Source organism: Panthera tigris, chromosome E1 (assembly GCF_018350195.1).
Source record: "Panthera tigris isolate Pti1 chromosome E1, P.tigris_Pti1_mat1.1, whole genome shotgun sequence".
Taxonomy (NCBI): Eukaryota; Metazoa; Chordata; class Mammalia; order Carnivora; family Felidae; genus Panthera; species Panthera tigris.
Genome location: NC_056673.1, coordinates 17,872,692 through 17,893,520, shown reverse-complemented (window position 1 = coordinate 17,893,520; position 20,829 = coordinate 17,872,692). Strand labels below are relative to the sequence as shown.

The following is a 20,829-nucleotide window of genomic DNA, read 5'->3' as shown; positions in this document are numbered from 1 at the left end:
CTAAGACTTTCCGTATCACCACCCTGTGGGGTGTGTCACAATCATATAGTATAGCAGCTCTCAAACTTTTTGATCTTAGGACACCTTTATCCTTTTTTTTCTTTCTCTTTTTCTTTTTTTTTTTACGTTTATTTTTGAGAGAGAGATGGGGCACTTGGGTGCCTCAGTTGGTTAAGCATCTCACTTCAGCTCAGGTCATGATCTTGCAGTTCATGAGTTCAAGCCCCACATCTGTTGTCAGCCCAGAGCCCACTTCCAATCCTCTGTCTCCCTCTCTCTCTCTGCCCCTTCCTCCAGCCTACATGCTCTCTCTCAAAAGTAAAAATATATATAATTCTATATTTTTGAGAAAGAGAGACTGTGAGGGGGGAGGGGCAGAGAAAGAAGGTGACATAGAACCCAAAGCAGGCTCCAGGTTCCAAGCCGTCAGCATCGAGCCCGAGGCTGGGCTCGAACCCACAAACCACAAAAATCATGACCTGAGCTGAAGTCCGTTGCTTAACCGACTGAGCCACCCAGGTGCCCCAGAACCCCTTTGTAGTCTTAAAGATGATTTAAGACTCCAAAGACATTTTGTGTATCCGAGTTGCATCTATCACTGTTTATGAGATTTTTATATTTTGATATTTACCAGATTACAAATTAAAATTGGGTATATTAATTCATTTAAAAATTATAACAAGTGCACCACAAAAGAAATTATTTTGCTGTATAGGGGTATATTAACACAATATACACCTTAAACTTACAGTTTCATATGTCTATCGTGTAATAAAGCTGGAGGAAAAAATAAGCCCACTACACTTTAACATAAACAGTACTTTTATGGAAACTGTAGTCTTCAAAATTAGTGAAAAGAGTGACACTGTTCTACTTTTTTTCCCACCAATTCTTTTTAACGTCTGCCTTAATAGAATATAGCTGGATTTTCATACCTGCTTCTGCATTCAGTGTTGTGATACTACACATCATGTTACCTCTAGAAAACTCCACTGTACACTCATGAGATAAGGGAGGAGGTGGTCCCTGGACCACACATAGAGATCTACTGATAGAGTAGAACAACTGTGACTTTGGAGACAGACAAACCTTAACCCAGATCTCAGCTCTTGCAGTTGATATTTGTGTCAGCTTGAACAAGTGACTTCATCTCTGTTGAAGAGATCTGTTTTCTCCTTTGTTGAATGGAGAGAGAAGTGTACTGTAACTCATAGATCAGTGTAGGGGTTAATTGGTATTTCTGAAGTGTCTGGAACTTGGTAGGTGTGTGATTATTATTCCTCTGAGCACTTTTTTTTTTTTTTTTTTTTTTTTTAACTGCTTAAAGGAAAGGCCTGTATTAGTTTTGGTTGGGTTTTGTGTGAATGTTGTGGGTTGGTTCTCTTCCTATGCCTGCTCTCTGCATATAATACAAAAAATTATTTTATGGTCCTTATTTGTTTTCATATCTGTGTCTTTCTACTAGAAGTCAACTCCTTGATAACAAACAATTCTTTTTCTCTTCAAACCCCCACGTCTCAGCAGAATGTATGTACATGGTAGACATTCATTAAAACTTGAAAAGAAACCTCAGCCTGAAATTGAACATAAGACCATATCATTGCCCCTCCCTTTACACAGAACTCAGTACCTTCAGTTTTGTTTCTTTGAGTTCATTGGTTAATTGATTGTGGTATCAATTGATACCAGTAAGGGTAATTTTCAGAAGAATTAGAGCCACAGAGTTTAAGGCTCCTTCTAGAGCTCAGAGCATTTCAAGTAGCTGTTAGCCAGCCTCCTCTTTTCTTCCATCCCACTGCCATGTTTCACTGGGAAGGTGGCACTAATATGAAATAAGTAATCTATTTGATAGATATTTAGCAGTTCCTGTTTTGTACAGAGCACCTAGAAGGTACAGCTTATTTGGTACAGGGTCACCAAGTGCCTTGTAATGCCTTTCATGTTGCCATTTATGTTTTCTTGGTTTTCATTAGCCCTTCAGTTAGATATGGTCTCTAACTTCCAGAAGCTTATGGTCTAAGTGGGGAAAATGGGCACAAATACAGTGGACCATCATTCAGGACAAAGTGAGGGGTGATGTTGAGTTTATCAGCAGCCAGCTTCAAGATTCCAGAATAAGATCTTGATGTTATGATTTGTGAGATGCGTGCTGTTTTTTAAAGTCCTACAAGGTCTGGGGGCCTCGGTGGCTCAGTCGGTTAGACATCCAACTCTTGATTTCAGCTGAGGTGGTGATCTCACAGTTCGTGACTTCGAGCCCTGTATCAGGCTCTGCTCTGATAGTGTGGAATCTGCTTGGGATATTCTCTCTCCCTCTCTCTGTCTCTCTCTCTGCCTCCCTTGCTTGCACATGTGTGCTATGCTGTCTTTCTCAAAAATAAATAAAAACTTTAAAGTCAAACAAGACACAGGAAACTCCATGTTAGGGTTAGGGTTCTGGGGTTATCCACTGCCATTTCCAGGCTTTGGATGAGTCTGAAAATGGGGAAGCAAAAGACAAATTTGGGATCAGTTGGTACGGAATTACAGAATGCTAAGGAAAATTAGGCCCAAGTTTCAAATTCAAACTCAGTTACCATGTATTGAAGCCATAAACTAGGTTCTTTCCCTTGTGTCATGTGATATTCTCAACTACTGTGCAAGGTAGGCAGGTAGTGCTATTCTTCTTTTCCAGATGAAGAAGCTGATATTTAGACAAATTGAATAATTTGCTTAGTTTACATATCTGGCAGATGGTGGAACCAGGATATGATTTCTCCTCTTAAGCCCAGCAATCTTTGCAGTTAAGTATGTTGCCTTTATTTTGTAGGCCACAGAAGTTGCTTTCAAAGTGTTTTTTTGCTGCAGAGGTCAATGGTAAAAATAGGGTTATGGTTCTAATGGTTCTGAAGAGACCCCTTCTCCACCCCACTACTGCTCCCAACCACTACTCACATAAGGGGGCTCAAGTTCATGAAATGTTGTTTAATCCATTAAAAAGGATGTTCCTTTTGGCTCTGCCAGTAGCCAGGTATAGTGTACATGAAAGTGCCTGTCATTATCACTCATTTCCCAAATTTCTTATGAGAAGCCATATGACATCACTGCTACCATATGCCAACCTATATAATTATCCATACACTAATTCTTTCCTCATTCACCCATTCCTGCTCCCAAATGATAAGTGAAATAAAATTCTTTGGGATACAGTTGACCCTTGAACAATGCAGGGGGTAAGGGCACTGGCCTCCCGCACAGTTGAAAATCTGCATATAACTTTTGACTCCCTGAAAACTTTACAAAAGCCTCAATTAACACATTTTGTGTATGTACTATATATTGTATTCTTAAAGTAAACCAGAAAAAAAAAAAGTTAAAATTGTATGGAAGAGAAAATCCGTTTACAGTACTCTGCTGTGTTTATCGGAAAAAACCTGGGGCTCCTGGGTGGCTCAGTCGGTTAAGCACCGACTTCAGCTCAGGTCATGATCTCATGGCTCGTGGATTTTTAGCCCTGTGTCTGGCTCTGTGCTGACAGCTCAGAGGCTGGAGCCTACTTCAGATTCTGTGTCTCCCTCTCTCTACCCTTCCCCTGCTTGTGCTCTCTCTCAAAAATAAATAAAAACATTAAAAAGAAATTTTTTTAAAGCCTATAAGTGGACCGTGCAATTCAAACTCCTGCTGTTTTCGAGTCAACTGTATGTAGAGAAGTTCTGTGTAATCAGTCATCTTTCTCAAGGCACATGTGAGAGGAGTAACCATGGGAAGAGTGGAAAATGGAAGAGAGAAAGCCATCTGATTCTTACTGTCTCCTCCCTAGGTGGAAATGATTGAGGGGCAGAGCAGTGGCACGTGGCTAAAAGGCTGTTTGTGGAAAGGTTTAAAGTGCTCTGTGAAGTCATGTGTCTCATTTTTTCTATCCCCATCTTCCTTCCTTCTCTAGGCATCTTAGGCAGGCCGTGAGAAAATGTCTGATTTTGTGGAAAGCGAGGCCGAGGAGTCAGAGGAAGAGTACAATGATGAAGGCGAAGTGGTGCCCCGAGTCACCAAGAAATTTGTGGAGGAGGAGGATGACGGTGAGGAGGCCCCAGCCTCAAGCTTCTCCCCACTATTGCTAAGCTTTGGATAGTTGGATTCTTGCTGATGAGAGGCTCAGGCTGAGCACAGAAGTTATCACACATGAGGTACCAGCTTGAGAATTTTCAGTCATTTATAGAAAATACCTAACTGAGCATCTGTCTGCTATGTGCCAGGTCCTGCGCCTAGAGCTAGAAATGTGAAAGGAAGACCCTGCAGTCATGGAGTCTACATTGGCGGGAGGGGACAGACAGGAAACCAACAAATAAATACATGCGTAACGTTTTCCTCTTTTAGAGACCCCGCAGTGTTGGTATTTATGAGCCCAGTTTCCTATTTCTCTGGCCAAACCCAACCATTAGGATCCTCAGCAGAGTAGAACCATGAAATGGCTTTAAAGACAGGAAGGTAAATTTAAGTGTTATCAAAAGAATTATGGATGAAAGAAATAATATAGCCACTGAACTTATAAATTAAGAGGAAAACAAAGATTACTGGTGGCTGTAAAACTCCTAGTAATGATTTTGAAAAGCCATAGTACTTAGGAAGATTATCTTGCCTAAAGACAGATGAGGAGCATAGAAATGAGGTAGTCCTTTCCAGATGCTCCTGCTCGAACTCAGTGGCCATGTTTTTTACATCTTTAGATGAAGTTGAAGAGTTCACATGGCATCCACATCATTAGGCTTAGAGCAGATGGAGAATCACAGTTAAGCAGGGGGTCCTGCCCCACCCCAGCCCATTTCCCAAACTCCATGCCTCAAACATGTGTATTTTCCAGATGAGGAGGAGGAGGAGGAGAACCTAGATGATCAGGATGAGCAAGGCAATCTGAAAGGCTTTATCAATGATGATGACGATGAAGATGAAGGGGAGGAGGATGAGGGTAGTGACTCTGGTGATTCAGAAGATGATGTTGGCCACAAGAAGAGAAAACGCAGTGAGTAGTCTCTCCTCAGTCAGGTGAGGCTGGGGTGGAAGTTACAGTGGACAAGGGGCCTCTCCATCACCATGGGTAACACTTTGTTTTCTCCAGCATCTTTTGACGACCGCCTGGAGGATGATGATTTTGACCTCATTGAGGAGAATTTGGGTGTCAAAGTCAAAAGAGGAGTAAGTGTCATTCTTTGTCCCTGGGGGTGAAGGAAAAAGCTCTTGAAATTCAGTGACTTCTGGGGGACGAGGCACCTCCGGAACAGTGTGGGAAGCATAGAGGATGAGAAAGTTGCTCAGTGTCATTGTGCTGCGGAGACTAGATTTGCATCCCAGGTCTGGGCGCTTGTTAGAGAAAGACTTGTCAGGGTTTGAAGGGTGGGCCTTGGTGCTGAAAGAGCATGTCTTAGTGTGTTCTTTGTCATCTCCCTTGGTCAGCAGAACTGTGGTGGGGAAAATGGGAGTGAGACTAGAGAGCAGGCACCCTTAGGCCGGTCCTCTCAGACCCTGTTGAGACAGGTTTTTTCCACCCCTAGCAAAAATACCGACGTGTCAAAAAAATGTCAGATGACGAGGATGACGACGAGGAGGAATATGGCAAAGAGGAACATGAAAAAGAGGCTATTGCCGAGGAAATCTTCCAGGATGGGGAAGGGGAAGAAGGGCAGGAGGCTGTGGAGGCCCCCATGGCTCCTCCAGAGGAGGAGGAAGAAGATGATGAGGAATCAGGTATGTGGCATCAGGCAAGAAAGCCAGTGTTTGGGTGGGTGTTGGGATTTCCTAGCCCTTAGGAGCAGAATGGGAAACCATTCTTCACCTGCGGGCCCCCAACATTTGACAGAAGTTCGTTTTTAGGAGCCTCCCTACTCTTCTCACTGGCCACTCACATAGTAGGAACTAAAGCCATTCAGTCCTGGCTCATCCCTTGCCTCTGAGCACTAATCCCTTCCTTCCCTACCCAGACATCGATGACTTCATTGTGGATGATGACGGACAGCCTCTGAAAAAACCTAAGTGGCGGAAAAAGCTTCCTGGATACACAGATGCGTGAGTCGGGGCTGGTACAGGGTGGTGATATGGGCGCCTGAGTAGACCCCATCAGGAAGGAGGAAATCAGAGGCCTCTGCCAAAAATGGGACATCCCATCTCTCAACCATTTTGCTTCCTAACTCAACTAACCTTTACTGGGCAGGAATTTCAGACTGCTCCTAGAAGCCCTGAGAACTGTCTATATTAATAGAGCCACTGTGGGATTAGGAGCCACACGTGTGTAGGCTTCCATCAGCCTCCCTCTTCACCTGAAGCTCCACGTCTATTCATTTATGTATTGGCATTCTGAGTCTAATTTTGTCGGAAGAAAGCTTTTGCTTTGAGGGAATACTGTAATACCTTAGCAGAAGATGGACCCACTGAGCAGAATATGGATCTATCTGCCCTGTTGGGTTTGACCCCAGAGACTGGCACATACCAGCAATGGGCTTTTTATCTTTCATAAGTAATAGTTTTCCCAGAAACCTCCCCCAACTGAGCCTTTATTTCCAAAGCGAACATGCTTGCTTGCTTACTTACTTATTTATTTATTTATTTAAAATAGAGCAGACCCATTTTTTTCTTTTTGAGAGAGAGCGTGTGTGTGCGTGCACGTGCATGTGCAAGTGGGTGAGGGGCAGAGAGAATCTTAAGCAGGCTCCATGCCCATCATGGAGCCCAGCACGGGGCTCAGTCTCACCACCATGATACCATGACCTGAGCTGAAATCAAGAGTCTGATGCTTAACCAACTGAGCCACCCAGGCGCCCCTACTTCTTAAATTTACCTCTCTCTTAACCTTCTCAATTTCCTTTGGGGCAAGTAAAGGGTCTGTGCTGGGGCTGCATTTCTCCTCTCATCAGAACCTGGGCCAAACCGTCTTGCTCTCACCCACAGGGCCCTACAGGAAGCCCAGGAGATTTTTGGTGTGGACTTTGACTATGATGAGTTTGAGAAATACAATGAGTATGACGAAGAACTGGAGGAAGAGTATGAGTATGAGGATGATGAGGCCGAGGGTGAGATCCGAGTGCGCCCCAAGAAGACCACCAAGAAACGTGTGAGCCGCAGGAGCATCTTTGAGATGTATGAGCCCAGCGAGCTAGAAAGCAGCCACCTCACAGATCAGGACAATGAAATCCGAGCCACTGACCTGCCTGAGAGGTTCCAGGTAAGAAAGCACCAGCTTCTGTCCTTCTGCCAATGTGTCATCACCTGCCCTGAGCCTCTTTGCTTCAAGGGTTGTATCAGAGGAACAATCTAGCAACAATCTGGTATCGAATATATATAGAAAGTTGGCTTTTGAACTCCATCTGACCAGGTAGTGCAGGGAGTCCCGGTCTTAGAGAAGGCTCTTCTGCTGCTTATGGCTCTTGAAATGGCACTCTTTCTTTAGCAAATACACAAAGTATGTCCACTTTGTGCCAGGACAGTGCTCTTCTGGGTGCTGGAATGTGTCTGTGGAGCACACATTTCTTTCCAGAAGCAGTGTATGTGTTACCCTACAGGGGTTACAGGATAAAGTCAGTCTCACTATTGTCTTATCCTGTGCAGCTCCGCTCCATCCCAGTTAAGGGGGCTGAAGATGACGAACTAGAAGAGGAAGCTGACTGGATCTACAGGAATGCCTTTGCCACACCAACCATTTCTCTTCAGGTACCCAAAAAAAGATCCTTATGTTTGACATGAACCAGAAGCCACTTCATCAAGATGAAGACCTGCTCCTACCATGCCCCAAACATCTATATGTGCCTAGTACAGAACAAGTATGGGTGTGTACAGGTGTATGAGAGATTTTTCTAGAACTCTTCTGACGGAGTTCTCTTTTGACATGGAGTAGTTTCATGTATGGTAAAACAAAGCAAGTAACGGTGTTATTGCTGTTTCTTTTTTTTTCTGGCTCCAGGAAAGCTGTGATTACCTAGACCGAGGGCAGCCAACCAGCAGCTTCAGTCGTAAAGGGCCCAGCACAATTCAGAAGATTAAAGAAGCCTTGGGTTTCATGCGAAATCAACACTTTGAGGTAGCACCTCAAGCTATCATGGTCCCTTGGTTAGAAATTCAGCTAGGGGATGAGGGAAAAGGTAGCGCCCTGTGAGATGAGGAGTCCCCTTCTGTCTTCAGGCATGGTCCCTTGGCTCAAGAGTGTGCGAACCAAAGGAGACTCTGGTAACCAGGAGAACACTTGTTCTACCTGTCTGCAGCGTTATCTTCCCCCGTGGGGGAGAGCACATGCCCTGGATGAGCCTGTGGGGGAGTCCAAGCTTCTGACTGTTGAATTTCCTGGAGCTGTTTACCCCTCTAGCAAAGGAGCTCCTTACAGATCTCTCCACTCTGGTTGACTGCAGTCTCCTTGCCACCCTAGGTGCCTTTTATTGCTTTCTACCGTAAGGAGTATGTGGAGCCTGAGTTGCACATCAATGACCTATGGAGGGTGTGGCAGTGGGATGAAAAGGTACGATGGATCCATGCTCCTAAGGGGCTGAGGTGTGGCTTGGGCACCACTACTACCAAAGTCCAAGCCTCCTGTACATATCAGGTGGCTACCCTTCCCGGGGTCGCCTGGTAAGAAACAGAGCAGCCTTGAGTCTCCAAAGCTGAACACCAGCCCTTAGTCGTGCCCTGTCCTATCCTAGTGGACCCAACTGAGGATCCGCAAAGAGAACCTAACACGGCTGTTTGAGAAGATGCAAGCTTATCAGTACGAGCAGATCTCTGCTGATCCTGACAAACCCCTGGCTGATGGCATCCGGGCTCTAGATACCACCGACATGGAGAGGTAAAGTATGCAAGGTTTATTCCATTACAGGGTGCCCTCAGACCAAAGGCCCCCAGGGAGCAGTGTAACCTACAAAATCCTCAGCACAGGGCCCATCCCTTAGAAACCCAACTTGTCACCACACCAAAAGTGATCTCTCTGGCAAACAAATTCATCTTAGTTACCTATATGGGTATAAAAGGTGAAAAGGATAAGATACTCACGTTTGCTGATCTGAAAATTCCCTGTACATAAGGGTATGTGGAAAACCAAATTATAACCAGAAAGGAGCTTGGTGAGCCTGGAATCGGTGGAGTGCCGGAAGGGTGCAGATGACTTTAGTGGCCAGTGTCATGAGCTGGTGGGGGAGGGACAGACCATCTCAAGAACTCTGAACTTTGCTAGAGACGTGGTACTTCATCTGTCTCTCCCTTTTCATCTCCATTTCTGACAACCACCAACCACCATTTGTTTGACATATTCCTTCTTTAAGATACCTTGCTCTCAAGGAAGTCACCATCTGGGGTTGTTGTGTGTCTCTAATAATTGAAGAATACAGACACCTATCCTAGTTGGGACCTTCCCTCCTGGGAATTGGACCTGTTGTAGCAGAACTGGGGTGTACCCTTAGTGACAGTTGAGGTCTTACATCCCTTTTCCTCCAGGCTTAAGGATGTCCAGTCAATGGATGAGCTGAAAGATGTCTACAACCATTTCTTGCTATATTATGGTCGTGATATCCCCAAGATGCAGAATGCTGCCAAAGCCAGCCGCAAGAAGCTGAAGCGTGTGAGGGAAGAGGGAGATGAGGAAGGTGAGTGCTGGAACAGAAAACCCAGGAGGCTTGATGGCCACTCCATCCCCAAGGATGCCCTTGGCTGAGTGCCCTTTGGGGCTTCCCTGCATGTGGCAGCTCCTTGGGAGTGACTGGAAACTAGAGCACTGACTCATGTTTTCTTCCCAGGTGAGGGTGAAGAGGCAGAAGACGAGGAGCAGAGGGGCCCAGAGCTCAAGCAGGCCTCCCGCCGAGACATGTACACCATTTGCCAGAGTGCTGGCCTAGGTAAAAGCTGGCTGTGTTGTGTCCTGGGCGTTCCAGCCTTGAGCAAGGGGAGTTCCCAGATGGTCACTGGTGGGCAGGAAGAGGACTTTTTTGAGCGAATCACTAATCCAGTTGTGAACACTGGCCCCCCCAGCACCCACGCCCACCCACAGTAATGGTCTAGCCTCTCCCTAATTTCCCAGAGGAATGGGAAGCTCATATAATCAGAGGGACAGAGTTCATCCTAGCCTTGAGAAGTTCTTTATTAAACTGTAGTTTCCACCTTAGTTCTGAGCCCAGGAGTCACAGAAAATTACTGTTTTTCTGGGTTATAACAGCCTGTCAGGTGTTTAAAGACAGGTTTTTTTGGTTTTTTTGGTTTTTTTTTTTTTTTACTATTCTTTGTAAACTTCCTGGTGCTGCTTATTCATGACCCTCTTAAAGTCTAGTGCCCAGAATAGCTGCTCTGGACTCGGAGACCAAAGAGATTTGTCAGCCCAGCAATTGCCTTACCTTTCACACTCCTGTTTGCTTTAGATGGCCTGGCCAAAAAGTTTGGACTGACTCCTGAACAATTTGGGGAAAACCTGCGGGACAGCTACCAGCGGCACGAGACAGAGCAGTTCCCTGCAGAGCCTTTGGAGCTGGCCAAGGATTATGTTTGCAGGTAGGCTTGTGGCACGTGGCTGGCAGGAGGAGGGGCCCGCGGGCAAAGACACTGTCATCCTGCAGCTGCCGCATTTTCCCCACAGCCAGTTCCCTACGCCTGAAGCTGTGCTGGAAGGTGCCCGCTACATGGTAGCCCTGCAGATTGCCCGAGAGCCCCTCGTCCGACAGGTGCTGAGGCAGACCTTCCAGGAGAGAGCCAAGCTAAATATAACCCCCACCAAGAAAGGTAGAAAGGTGAGCTGGGTGAAGGGATTTGATCCAACACGTGGCCCAGCTCTGTGTTCGACTGAACTGAGTTTCTTACTTTCATGCTCAGCTGAGCTATCTGCCGGCAAGCAGAGAGGCAGTCTTTTCTCCCAGGGTCAAGCCCCGCCTGTCGGTAAACTGACGATTCCTCTTAATGTGTACAGGATGTGGATGAGGCCCACTATGCTTACTCCTTCAAGTACTTAAAGAACAAGCCTGTTAAGGAACTGAGAGATGACCAGTTCCTCAAGATCTGCTTGGCTGAAGATGAAGGGCTGCTCACCATTGACATCAGCATAGATATGAAGGGGGTAGAAGGGTAAGCAAAGCTCTGGGGTGGGAGCTCTTTCTGGGAGGGCTTGATGAAGGGTCAGCTGGGTGGAGGGGTCCCTCAGGAATGTGAACCACAGTTTGAGAGGTGAGCAGGCCATTGTCCCTGGTTCACAGTGTTTGTGGACATTTCAGTGTCATCTTTCCTCCATCCCCGACCCTGCAGTGTTGTTTCTCCTCAGCTACGGCAACGACCAGACCTATTTCGAAGAGATCAAACAGTTTTACTACCGAGATGAGTTCAGCCACCAGGTGCAGGAGTGGAACCGGCAGCGCACCATGGCCATCGAGCGAGCCTTGCAGCAGTTCCTCTATGTGCAGATGGCCAAAGAGCTCAAGAACAAGCTGCTGGCCGAAGCCAAAGAATATGTCATAAAGGTTAAGACTCACGGTGTTTAGGCCTGTGATTTCCCTAAACTAGAGCTGAGAGTGAAAGAACTCCTTACAAGTAGTCTTCTAGCAAACAAGCCATGGGTCACTTCAAGACCCCCCCGTTTGAGGAGATTCTTGGCTTCCCACCCCCAGCCCAAACACTCTTTGTTTATATTGCTGTTCTCTGTATACTCTCCTGTTTCCACAATTAAGGTATGCCTTCACACTGTAAGCCTGCAAAGGGCTAGGAACACGTGCACACGTCAACGCAGCCTGTGCACATGTGTACCCACATCTGTTCCCTTGCACACTCGGTGAGCCTGTTGGCCATAGTGTCTGGTGTGTCTCCTCCCCAGGCCTGTAGTCGGAAACTCTACAACTGGTTGAGGGTGGCACCCTACCGGCCAGATCAACAGGTAGAGGAAGATGATGACTTTATGGATGAGAACCAAGGGAAGGGCATCCGCGTCCTAGGCATTGCTTTCTCCTCTGCCAGGTAACTGCCTGTTTGTGCCTGCCCAGCCTCACCCCTTACCTGTCTTCCTAATTTCATTCTACTCTTACTTACATCCTCTTATTTCTGATTGTTGCACTACTCTTGTCTGGTCGGCAGAGATCACCCTGTGTTCTGCGCCCTGGTCAACGGTGAAGGAGAAGTGACAGACTTCCTTCGACTGCCCCATTTTACCAAACGGCGAACTGCATGGAGAGAGGAAGAACGGGAAAAGAAGGCAAGTGGCTAGGATAGGGCAACCAAGTGTACATCTTAAGTGCGTTTTACAATTCTGTGGGGGTATGTGTTTATGGTCTACACGACATCCTTTGCAAGACCCTGATTGATCTCCACGTGCTTGCTGAATACTGGAGTCCTGGGATAAGTCTCAACTTCCATAAGCAGTAGATGGCACTCACGTTCTGGTGCAGAATTTACTTCTGGCTGGAGGCCAATTCCTAGGTCTTGTGTTCTTCTGGAAGCTGCCATTATAGCCTCTGTTCTTCCCAGCATCTGGGTCATCCTGTTCCAGTAGCTGAAAGCCAGTGAGGCATTAAGCCAACCTTTTGCCTGCTTTAGCCTTTCAGTGTTTCTTCCAAGGAAGGAGGAATTTGAATTCATCTCATGTATATGCTTCTGATTTTCTTAACCTAATGGTATCTTTCAATTTTGCGAGAGACCTGCATTCTAGAGTAATTTTTCGCAACCATTTTTTAAAAAGAAACATCGGGGCGCCTGGGCGGCTCAGTTGGTTGAGCGTCTGACTCTTGATTTCAGCTTAGGTCATGATCCCAGGGTCATGGGGTTGGGCTGCCCACTGAGCATGGAACTTGCTTAAGATTTTAAGACCCATTCTTTCTCTCTCTCCCTCTCTCTCATCTCTCCCACTCATGCTCTCAAAAAAAAAAAACAAAAAAAAAAACCAATTAAAATAGAAAAAGAAAACAAGGAATTGAAATTGGAATAGTCCTGATAGCTAAGCAGTGGTTTATGGTAGAAAAAACCCAAGTATGTTTACACCTGGCTGGCTCAGTCAGAGAAGCATGTGACTCTTGATCTTGGGGTTGTGAGTTTAAGCCACACATTGGGTGTAGAGATTACTAATTAGAAAGGAAGACCCAATGTGTTTAGACCATCATGACCAAGTATGAGCCAGAAGTATAGTAATTGTAGGAAACGTTAGCAGATACATAATATTCAAACCAGAGGTCTTAGTCTCCTTGTTTTGTGCACTAGACCGTGTCTATGCATTATGGAGTTTATTGTTCTCTGGTCTTACAAGGTCTTGTGCTACTTAGGGAGAGAGAACTGTTAGAAATCTCCCTGTCTTCAAAGCCATTCAGTTCCAATTTTATTTCAATCCAGGCTCAAGACATTGAAACCCTAAAAAAATTTCTTCTGAATAAAAAGCCTCATGTGGTGACAGTTGCAGGAGAAAACAGGTAGGGGCTCCAGGGGAACTCCAGGGACTAGACCTGGCTTAAATTCATTCATTCCTTCTTGTTGAACCTGGCATATGCCTCTAACAGAGCAATAAGCATGTAGACCCTTGGTAAATTTCCCATCCCCGGGGTGGTGGCGGGGCGGGGGGTGGGTATCTCTTTGTCTTCAAAGCCCCTTCCTCCCCCATCCCCACCCCCACTTCCACCTCAGCCATGAGTCTGTCTATCCCTGAGAAACTTCAGAAAGAGCCCTGACCAACACCCCTCATCCCTCCAGGGACGCCCAGATGTTAATTGAAGATGTGAAGCGCATTGTGCATGAGCTGGACCAGGGCCAACAACTGTCCTCTATTGGGGTGGAGCTGGTTGACAATGAGTTGGCCATTCTCTACATGAATAGCAAGAAATCGGAGGTAATGCTGGAACCCCATTCTTAAGACCTGCACAAGCAAGAGCTGTCAATCCCTAGGAGATTTACTAGGAAAACGAAGGTTATCGAGGGCACATGACTGCACTTGTTCAGTTACCCGTGTGCAGTTGCTTCATTTTGCCAGTCATGCTTCGGAGTGGGAGCCCTGCAAATTAAATTGGTCCCAGGACAAAGGGGTCCCAGAGGAGACAAGAAAGTGACTTAAAGCCAGAACGGTTTGAATCTCCTTTTGCTCTCGGAACGGAGGGGACTTAATGGTCCTGCTGGTCCTTGTTTGACTCTAGGCAGAGTTCCGGGATTATCCTCCAGTGCTGAGACAGGCCGTCTCCCTGGCCCGGCGCATCCAGGACCCTCTGATTGAATTTGCCCAGGTGTGCAGCTCTGATGAAGACATCCTGTGTCTCAAGTTTCATCCCTTGCAAGTGAGTATGATTCAACAGGCAGGCTTAGCGGGCAGAAGGGCACAGTAACCTTATCCTTGTCTGCTGTTTATCGGCAGGAGCATGTGGTGAAAGAGGAGCTGCTCAATGCCTTATACTGTGAATTTATCAACCGAGTCAATGAGGTTGGGGTCGATGTCAACCGTGCCATCGCCCACCCATACAGCCAGGCCTTAATCCAGTACGTCTGTGGTCTGGGACCTCGAAAAGGGACCCATCTCCTGAAGGTAAGATTGGGTTGAATGAGAAAGTAAGAAAAGTTCTATTTCACTGAGCCTTTACAATTGCCAGTATAATTTTGAGGTCAGAGGTCAGAGAAGTAGAGACTGGTATAAGAGTCATCCAGCTAGTAAGAGTCCAAGTCAGACTTCAGACCCAAGTGGCCACAGCTACTATGTGTACTACTGTACTTCATTACTATACTATAGTGGCTCATGGAAAAGATAGCCATAAACTAGGATTTAAAATGCATGGAAGAAGGGACGCCTGGGTGGCTCAGTCAGTTAAGCGTCAGACTTTGGCTCATGTTATGATCTCATCCATGAGTTCGAGCCCCGCGTGGGGCTCTGTGCTGACACCTCAGAGCCTGGAGCCTGCTTTGGATTCTGTGTCTCCCTCTCTCTCCTCTCTGTTCCTCTCCCACTTGTACTCTGTCTGTCTGTCTGTCTCTGTCTCTCTCTCTCTCTCTCAAAACTAAAGACAAAAAAAAATTTTTTAGCGGGGGGCACCTGGGTGGCTCAGTCAGTTGAGCTTCAGACTTCGGCTTAGGTCATGATCTCTTGGTCTGTAAGTTCGAGCCCCACGTCGGGCTCTGTGCTGACAGCTCAGAGCCTGGAGCCTGCTTCGGATTCTGTGTCTCCCTCTCTCTCTAACCCTCCCCCACCCATGCTCTGTCTTTCTCTGTCTCAAAAATAAAATAAAACGTTAAAAAAAAAATTTTTTTTTTTTTTTTAAATGGATGGAAGGAGGGGTACATGGGTGGCTCAGTTGGTTGAGCATCTCTTGATTTCGGCTCGGGTCATGATCTCAGTTTGTGGGATTAAGCCCTGCATGGGGCTCTGCACTGACAGCAAGGAGCCTGCTTGGGATTTTCTCTCCCTGTCTCTTTGCCCCTCCCCTGTTCCCATGCATGTGTGCACATGCGCGCGCGCTCTCTCTCTCTCTCTCTCTCTCTCTCCCTCTCTCTCTCTCTCTCCCTCTCTCTCTCTCTCTCAAAATGAATTTTTAAAAAAGCTTCAAAAAAATAATATGGGTGAAAGCAAGCATGCCAGACGCAAAGCTCAGGATAGTGGTTTATTCCAGTGGGTAGAAAAAGGATTTCTGTCAAGTTAATGGAGGATTTAAGGAACTTCGGAAGTACTGGTAATGTCCTTTTTCTTAAGAAGAGTGAAAGGTACTTGGGTGTATGTTTTATCATTAACTTTTAACTTACATACTAGTTCTATATTAGGTGTAATGTAGTTCACTAAAATAATTTTTTTTTTTAAGTAGCAGACAGTACGGTATAGTGCTCAGTTAGATATTGAGGCATGGAGACAAAGGGTTTCCCAGAAACCTGAAAGCCCACACCTCTCTCCTAGATCCTGAAGCAGAACAACACCAGGCTGGAGAGTCGGACCCAGCTGGTCACCATGTGCCACATGGGTCCCAAAGTCTTCATGAATTGTGCTGGCTTCCTCAAGATCGACACGGCCTCCCTGGGGGACAGGTGATGCCCTCTTCCTGGGTGGGCCAGGCAGAATTCCCTTGGGCTTTGCTTTGGGGATTCAGGGGATTAGGGCTGTCAAAGGGCCCAAGGTATTTGAATTAGGAAATATTTTAAAGCAAAGGTGAGCAACCCTTTATTAAGTCAAGAGCATCTGACCTATGGAAAAGATCGGTTCAATTATGTGAAGCTTTTTTTGTATGAGGAAAACATAAAAAGAACCAACTTATTTTATAAATTAAGGACAGAAAACATACAAGATTTCATTCAGTAAACACAAACATGTTCTGTTATTATGATTTGCCGTGGCTAGATAAGGGTGGGGCTAGCAGGGGCAATGGAAAAGGAGTGTGGGGGTATGAGGAGATAAGGAAGGGGGATAGAGATTCAGTATGTTTTCAGATGATGTTATTGAGAGAAAGTTCTATTCACTTGGACTTTGGACTTCACTATTGACCTCTTCCTCTCCAGAAGTTATCAACTCAGTCTTTGGAGGATCTTTTCCACGGGCACATAGCTCCTCATTCAGTAATGGAAATCAGTGGGGAAATAGGCTTCAAGTTCTAAAACTTCATTTTCCACCCAGCTTTGCTGTAACACTCCACGAATAACATAGGTCCATGTGAGTGCACGGGCAAGACCAGCCTGGGAAGGCTTTATGGGGGAAAATAGCTGTCAGCAAATTGTCAGAGGTCTTTTCCCCCTTCTTGTTTTATCTTATTATATAAGACTTGTTTAAGTTCATTATATAAAATCCAATGTATAGCAATATTGTGCAGAAAGTGGAAGTCCCCCATAATCCCACCCCCCAGAGATAACTACCATAACAATTTGGTGTGTACTACAACGTTCCTAAATTTTATTTTTGCTATGCATTTACTAACTACCCATTTACTACAAAAATGGGATCATACGGTTCATAGTGTTTTGCAGTGCATTTTTCACGTACCAGTATATTGTGGCCATCTTTCCATGTCAGCACACATAGATCTACCTCATTATTTTTAATGGCTGTATAGTATTCCATTGTATGGAGGTACCCTGATTTATTTAACCAGTTCCCCATTGGTGGACATTTGGGTTGTTACTAGAAGCTTCTTGTTCTATATCCTTGTCCCTTTTCTGCCTTTCATTCAGCACCGACTCATACATTGAAGTTCTTGATGGTTCCCGAGTCCACCCTGAGACCTATGAGTGGGCCAGGAAGATGGCAGTGGATGCTCTGGAATATGATGAATCAGCTGAGGACGCTAACCCCGCAGGAGCCCTCGAAGAGATCTTGGAAAACCCAGAGCGACTCAAGGATCTGGACCTTGATGCCTTTGCAGAAGAACTGGAGAGGCAGGTGGGTGACAGTGTAGAGGCTTGGCACAGAAGTCACCCGCAGTGGCTTAATTGGGAGGAGACTCAGGCAGCAAATCTCCAGAAAACCTCCAATGGTGTTAATGTGGGAGACTTGATTGTCTCTTCTCTCTGCCCAGGCTGCATGTAGCTTTGCATGTATCTGTTTCCCACATTGGGTTTCTGTGAAGCATTTTTATCCGAGAACATTCCATGTTATAACAGAGAAAGTTTGGGGGGGCACTTGGGTGGTTCAGTCAGTTGGGCATCCAACTCTGGATTTTGGCTCAGATCATGATCCCATGGGCGTGGGATTAAGCCCTGCATCAGGCTCCACGCTGAACGCGGAGCCTGCTTGAGATTCTCTCCCTCTGCCCTTCTCCCCTGCTTGTGGGCCTTCTCTCACTTTCTCTAAAAAAATAAAAATGAAAAAATAAATAGAAAGTTTGAGAAAATTCTGTGGTAAATCTTGATGGGAAAGAAGAGAAGCCCTGACAGGAGCGGAGCCAACTGTCCTACTCCTTTTGTTGCAAGCCCCCCATGGCTCCAGTTGGGGAGGGTTGCAAGGCTCTTCCTGTTGGGCTTCTTCCCCAGGGCTATGGTGACAAACACATCACCCTGTATGACATCCGGGCGGAGCTGAGCTGTCGGTATAAGGACCTGCGGACAGCCTACCGCTCTCCCAACACAGAGGAAATCTTCAATATGTTAACCAAAGAAACACCAGAGACCTTCTACATTGGTAAACGCTGGGTCTGGTTTTCAGCTGGAGGAGAATTTGTGGGGTGGAAGGGTGCATTTACTGTCTATGTTCAAACCAAGCGATGATTCCAGCAGAGTGAGGCGGGTTTATACTGTAGGTAAAAAAGACTGGGGGAGCTTTTAAGATTATTATTAATATATGCAGCCCTGAACTAGAAGTCAAAACTGAGTTCAGGGACCAATTATGCTTCTTAACCTGCTGCTTCAGGATCTTCAAGGAGTCACTTCTATAGGCATCATGTTCCCCCGTCATCAAATCAGGGGAAGATCTCCTTAAGGATGTGAGGGAAATCAGTAGAGATGCCATAAGCCAGATGTTCTGACACTAAAAGGCCAGTGGGAAGAACACCTCTCCAGTTCTCTTAGCCTGGTCCCCATTCTCTTCTTTCCTTCCCTGTCCTCTCCCTTTCCTGCAGGAAAGCTCATCATCTGCAACGTCACTGGCATTGCCCACAGGCGTCCACAGGGTGAGAGCTATGACCAGGCGATCCGCAACGATGAGACAGGGCTGTGGCAGTGCCCCTTCTGTCAGCAAGACAATTTCCCTGAACTAAGCGAGGTATGTGCTGCACTGTTACTGTGGTCACTGAGTTTCCTCCATTGAATGTCTCTAGAACGGAGTCTAGAATACAGCTATTTTAGATCACGCTTTTCCCAAACAAATAAACAGGGACGAGGGCTAGAACACATACAGGTCTAACATGAAGTCCTTCTATATGCTGGTCAGAAACAATCAGTGTGCTTCCTTCTATTATGGCTCAGCCTTTAACCCATGTTTCCTATTTTCTGGGGATCTAACTCAACCAGATTATAGACCTGAGGGCGTGTGTTTCTTACTACAGGGCAGGTACGGTGTTCCTGTACATGCTAGTTGGAAGGAATCTATAGGCTCTCTTGATTTTTTTTCCATTTTCCACACGAGAAAGTTTCCAGACTTTACCCAATAAATAAGCTGGTGGGATTTGTCCCAATAATAAAGCCAAGGGGCACCTGGTTCCCTGAAGTGGATTGTTCTGGGGAGACTGGCATATGTATTTCATATGTCCACTAGGTCAGAACAGAATTGGGAGAGATGGGCCTCTGTGGCAGCTAGAGGGACATACAAATAGATTAATATATTTTATATTAATATATAAATTAATAATTTAATTAATAATTAATATTAGGGATTCAAAATCTGTGTTGGTGGGTGGCTTATTCATTGTATTTCAGACCATGTTGCCAGGTGTTATGGCAAGATAAATTGCAACACCCCAGCAGCTCTTTTCTGAACGTAGATCTCCAGAACCTTAATGACCAAGCTCCTCTCCTGATGCACTTTTTAGGTCTGGAACCACTTTGACAGCGGTTCATGCCCAGGCCAGGCCATTGGTGTCAAAACACGGCTAGACAATGGTGTCACCGGCTTCATCCCCACCAAGTTCCTCAGTGACAAAGTGGTAAAGCGGCCCGAGGAGCGAGTGAAGGTAGATGGAAGACTAAACTAAGACATCTAGTGCAACTTTCAGCTGCCCAAATGGGGCTCTCCGGAACTTTGGGCTGCGCCTCCCTAGAAGTGAGGCTTGGTTCCCAGTGGCTGCTGGTGGGGAGAGAGTCAGGAGGATTTATAACTGGCTGAAAGAAGCCAGGGTGAGAGGCATGTGAATGAGTAGCAGCTTTTGTTCTCTTTGTGATTATTTCATTGGGTTGCCAGCCCTTTGGGAGAGGGCTCTCTCTTCCCATGTGGGAGGCTGTGATTTAGTCTGTAGGCAGGAAGCAGGGCCCAGCATTACATGCTGTGAAACAGAAAGGCTGAGCTTCCTTTCTGTTCTAGTATTCTCCTGCCAGCTGCCATCTATTATGTACCCAGTAGATACCAGCACTTGACGTTTACACGTGTTGTCTCTGATCTCTCAACTTGATGGGGAAGGAAACCTTTTTCAGAGAAATTTGAGTGCCTTTTCCAGGATTACCCAGTTAGTTGGTGACATGGCTGATATACCGTGTCTGCCAAACTGTCTAGTTCTAAGTGTCACGAACCCCTGAGAACCGTGGACTTAGGAAGATTGGGGAAAACATTCCCAATCAAGGAAGCCAGGGAGATTTTCAAAAGAAGAACCATGCAGTGACTGGCTTTTGCCAGTGTTTAGACGGAAGGGCTCAAGTCAGGGGGAAAGAACAGAAAGCTGTTGTTTTGCCTCTCCTCCAAAAAGGGCAGCCAGACTTTGCTTTTACCCCAGGAACAATAATTAGGTAACTTTATGGGAAAAGGGAACAGCGCCAGTGGCGGGGTAGATCCCAGTAAGCTCCGGTTGTTTTTCCTGTCTAGAGTGAGAGGCATCTGTGCGGGGCATGGCTGGTGGTCTGCAGACCAGACTCACCTGTGAACTCCTAACCTGCCACTTGCTAGCTCGCTGGCTTTGGGCGAGTCACTCCATCTTTCTGCCTGGACTTCGGTTTTCTTACATGTAAAATGGGGCATCGGGCTAGATCATCTTTGTCCCTTCCAGCTCAAATGTTCTGTGGATCTAGGTGGGAATGACCGTTCACTGCCGCATCATGAAGATTGACATTGAGAAGTTCAGCGCAGACCTTACCTGCCGAACCTCAGACCTCATGGACAGGAACAACGAGTGGAAACTGCCCAAGGACACGTACTATGACTTTGACGCTGAAGCAGCAGACCACAAGCAGGAGGAGGACATGAAACGGAAGCAGCAGCGGACCAGTGAGTGTGGCCACCACCTGTGCAGCCCAAGTCTTGGCAGCCCCCCCCGCAGGATTCATGTGCTGATGGCTATA

At 46.2% G+C, this 20,829-nt stretch overlaps 1 protein-coding gene across 3 annotated transcripts in view; it reads left to right on the top strand.

Moving 5' to 3' along the window:
* The window catches only part of SUPT6H (SPT6 homolog, histone chaperone and transcription elongation factor), a 32,527-nt gene that overhangs the window by 5,829 nt on the left and 5,869 nt on the right, over positions 1-20,829 (top strand). For all 3 annotated transcript variants that reach the window (XM_042967149.1, XM_042967147.1, XM_042967148.1), the window contains exons 2-29: positions 3,923-4,055; positions 4,838-4,996; positions 5,093-5,169; positions 5,526-5,718; positions 5,952-6,036; positions 6,916-7,189; positions 7,573-7,674; positions 7,925-8,041; positions 8,384-8,473; positions 8,655-8,797; positions 9,442-9,590; positions 9,741-9,839; positions 10,356-10,485; positions 10,571-10,721; positions 10,898-11,052; positions 11,246-11,441; positions 11,792-11,931; positions 12,049-12,166; positions 13,294-13,370; positions 13,648-13,783; positions 14,085-14,222; positions 14,300-14,467; positions 15,821-15,948; positions 17,083-17,290; positions 17,881-18,028; positions 18,465-18,607; positions 19,374-19,514; positions 20,560-20,755. In XM_042967149.1, coding sequence (XP_042823083.1) covers positions 3,947-4,055; positions 4,838-4,996; positions 5,093-5,169; positions 5,526-5,718; positions 5,952-6,036; positions 6,916-7,189; positions 7,573-7,674; positions 7,925-8,041; positions 8,384-8,473; positions 8,655-8,797; positions 9,442-9,590; positions 9,741-9,839; positions 10,356-10,485; positions 10,571-10,721; positions 10,898-11,052; positions 11,246-11,441; positions 11,792-11,931; positions 12,049-12,166; positions 13,294-13,370; positions 13,648-13,783; positions 14,085-14,222; positions 14,300-14,467; positions 15,821-15,948; positions 17,083-17,290; positions 17,881-18,028; positions 18,465-18,607; positions 19,374-19,514; positions 20,560-20,755 — 3,970 coding nt within the window. In that variant the 5' untranslated portion in view covers positions 3,923-3,946. The remainder of the gene's footprint in view (positions 1-3,922; positions 4,056-4,837; positions 4,997-5,092; positions 5,170-5,525; positions 5,719-5,951; positions 6,037-6,915; positions 7,190-7,572; positions 7,675-7,924; positions 8,042-8,383; positions 8,474-8,654; positions 8,798-9,441; positions 9,591-9,740; positions 9,840-10,355; positions 10,486-10,570; positions 10,722-10,897; positions 11,053-11,245; positions 11,442-11,791; positions 11,932-12,048; positions 12,167-13,293; positions 13,371-13,647; positions 13,784-14,084; positions 14,223-14,299; positions 14,468-15,820; positions 15,949-17,082; positions 17,291-17,880; positions 18,029-18,464; positions 18,608-19,373; positions 19,515-20,559; positions 20,756-20,829) is intronic.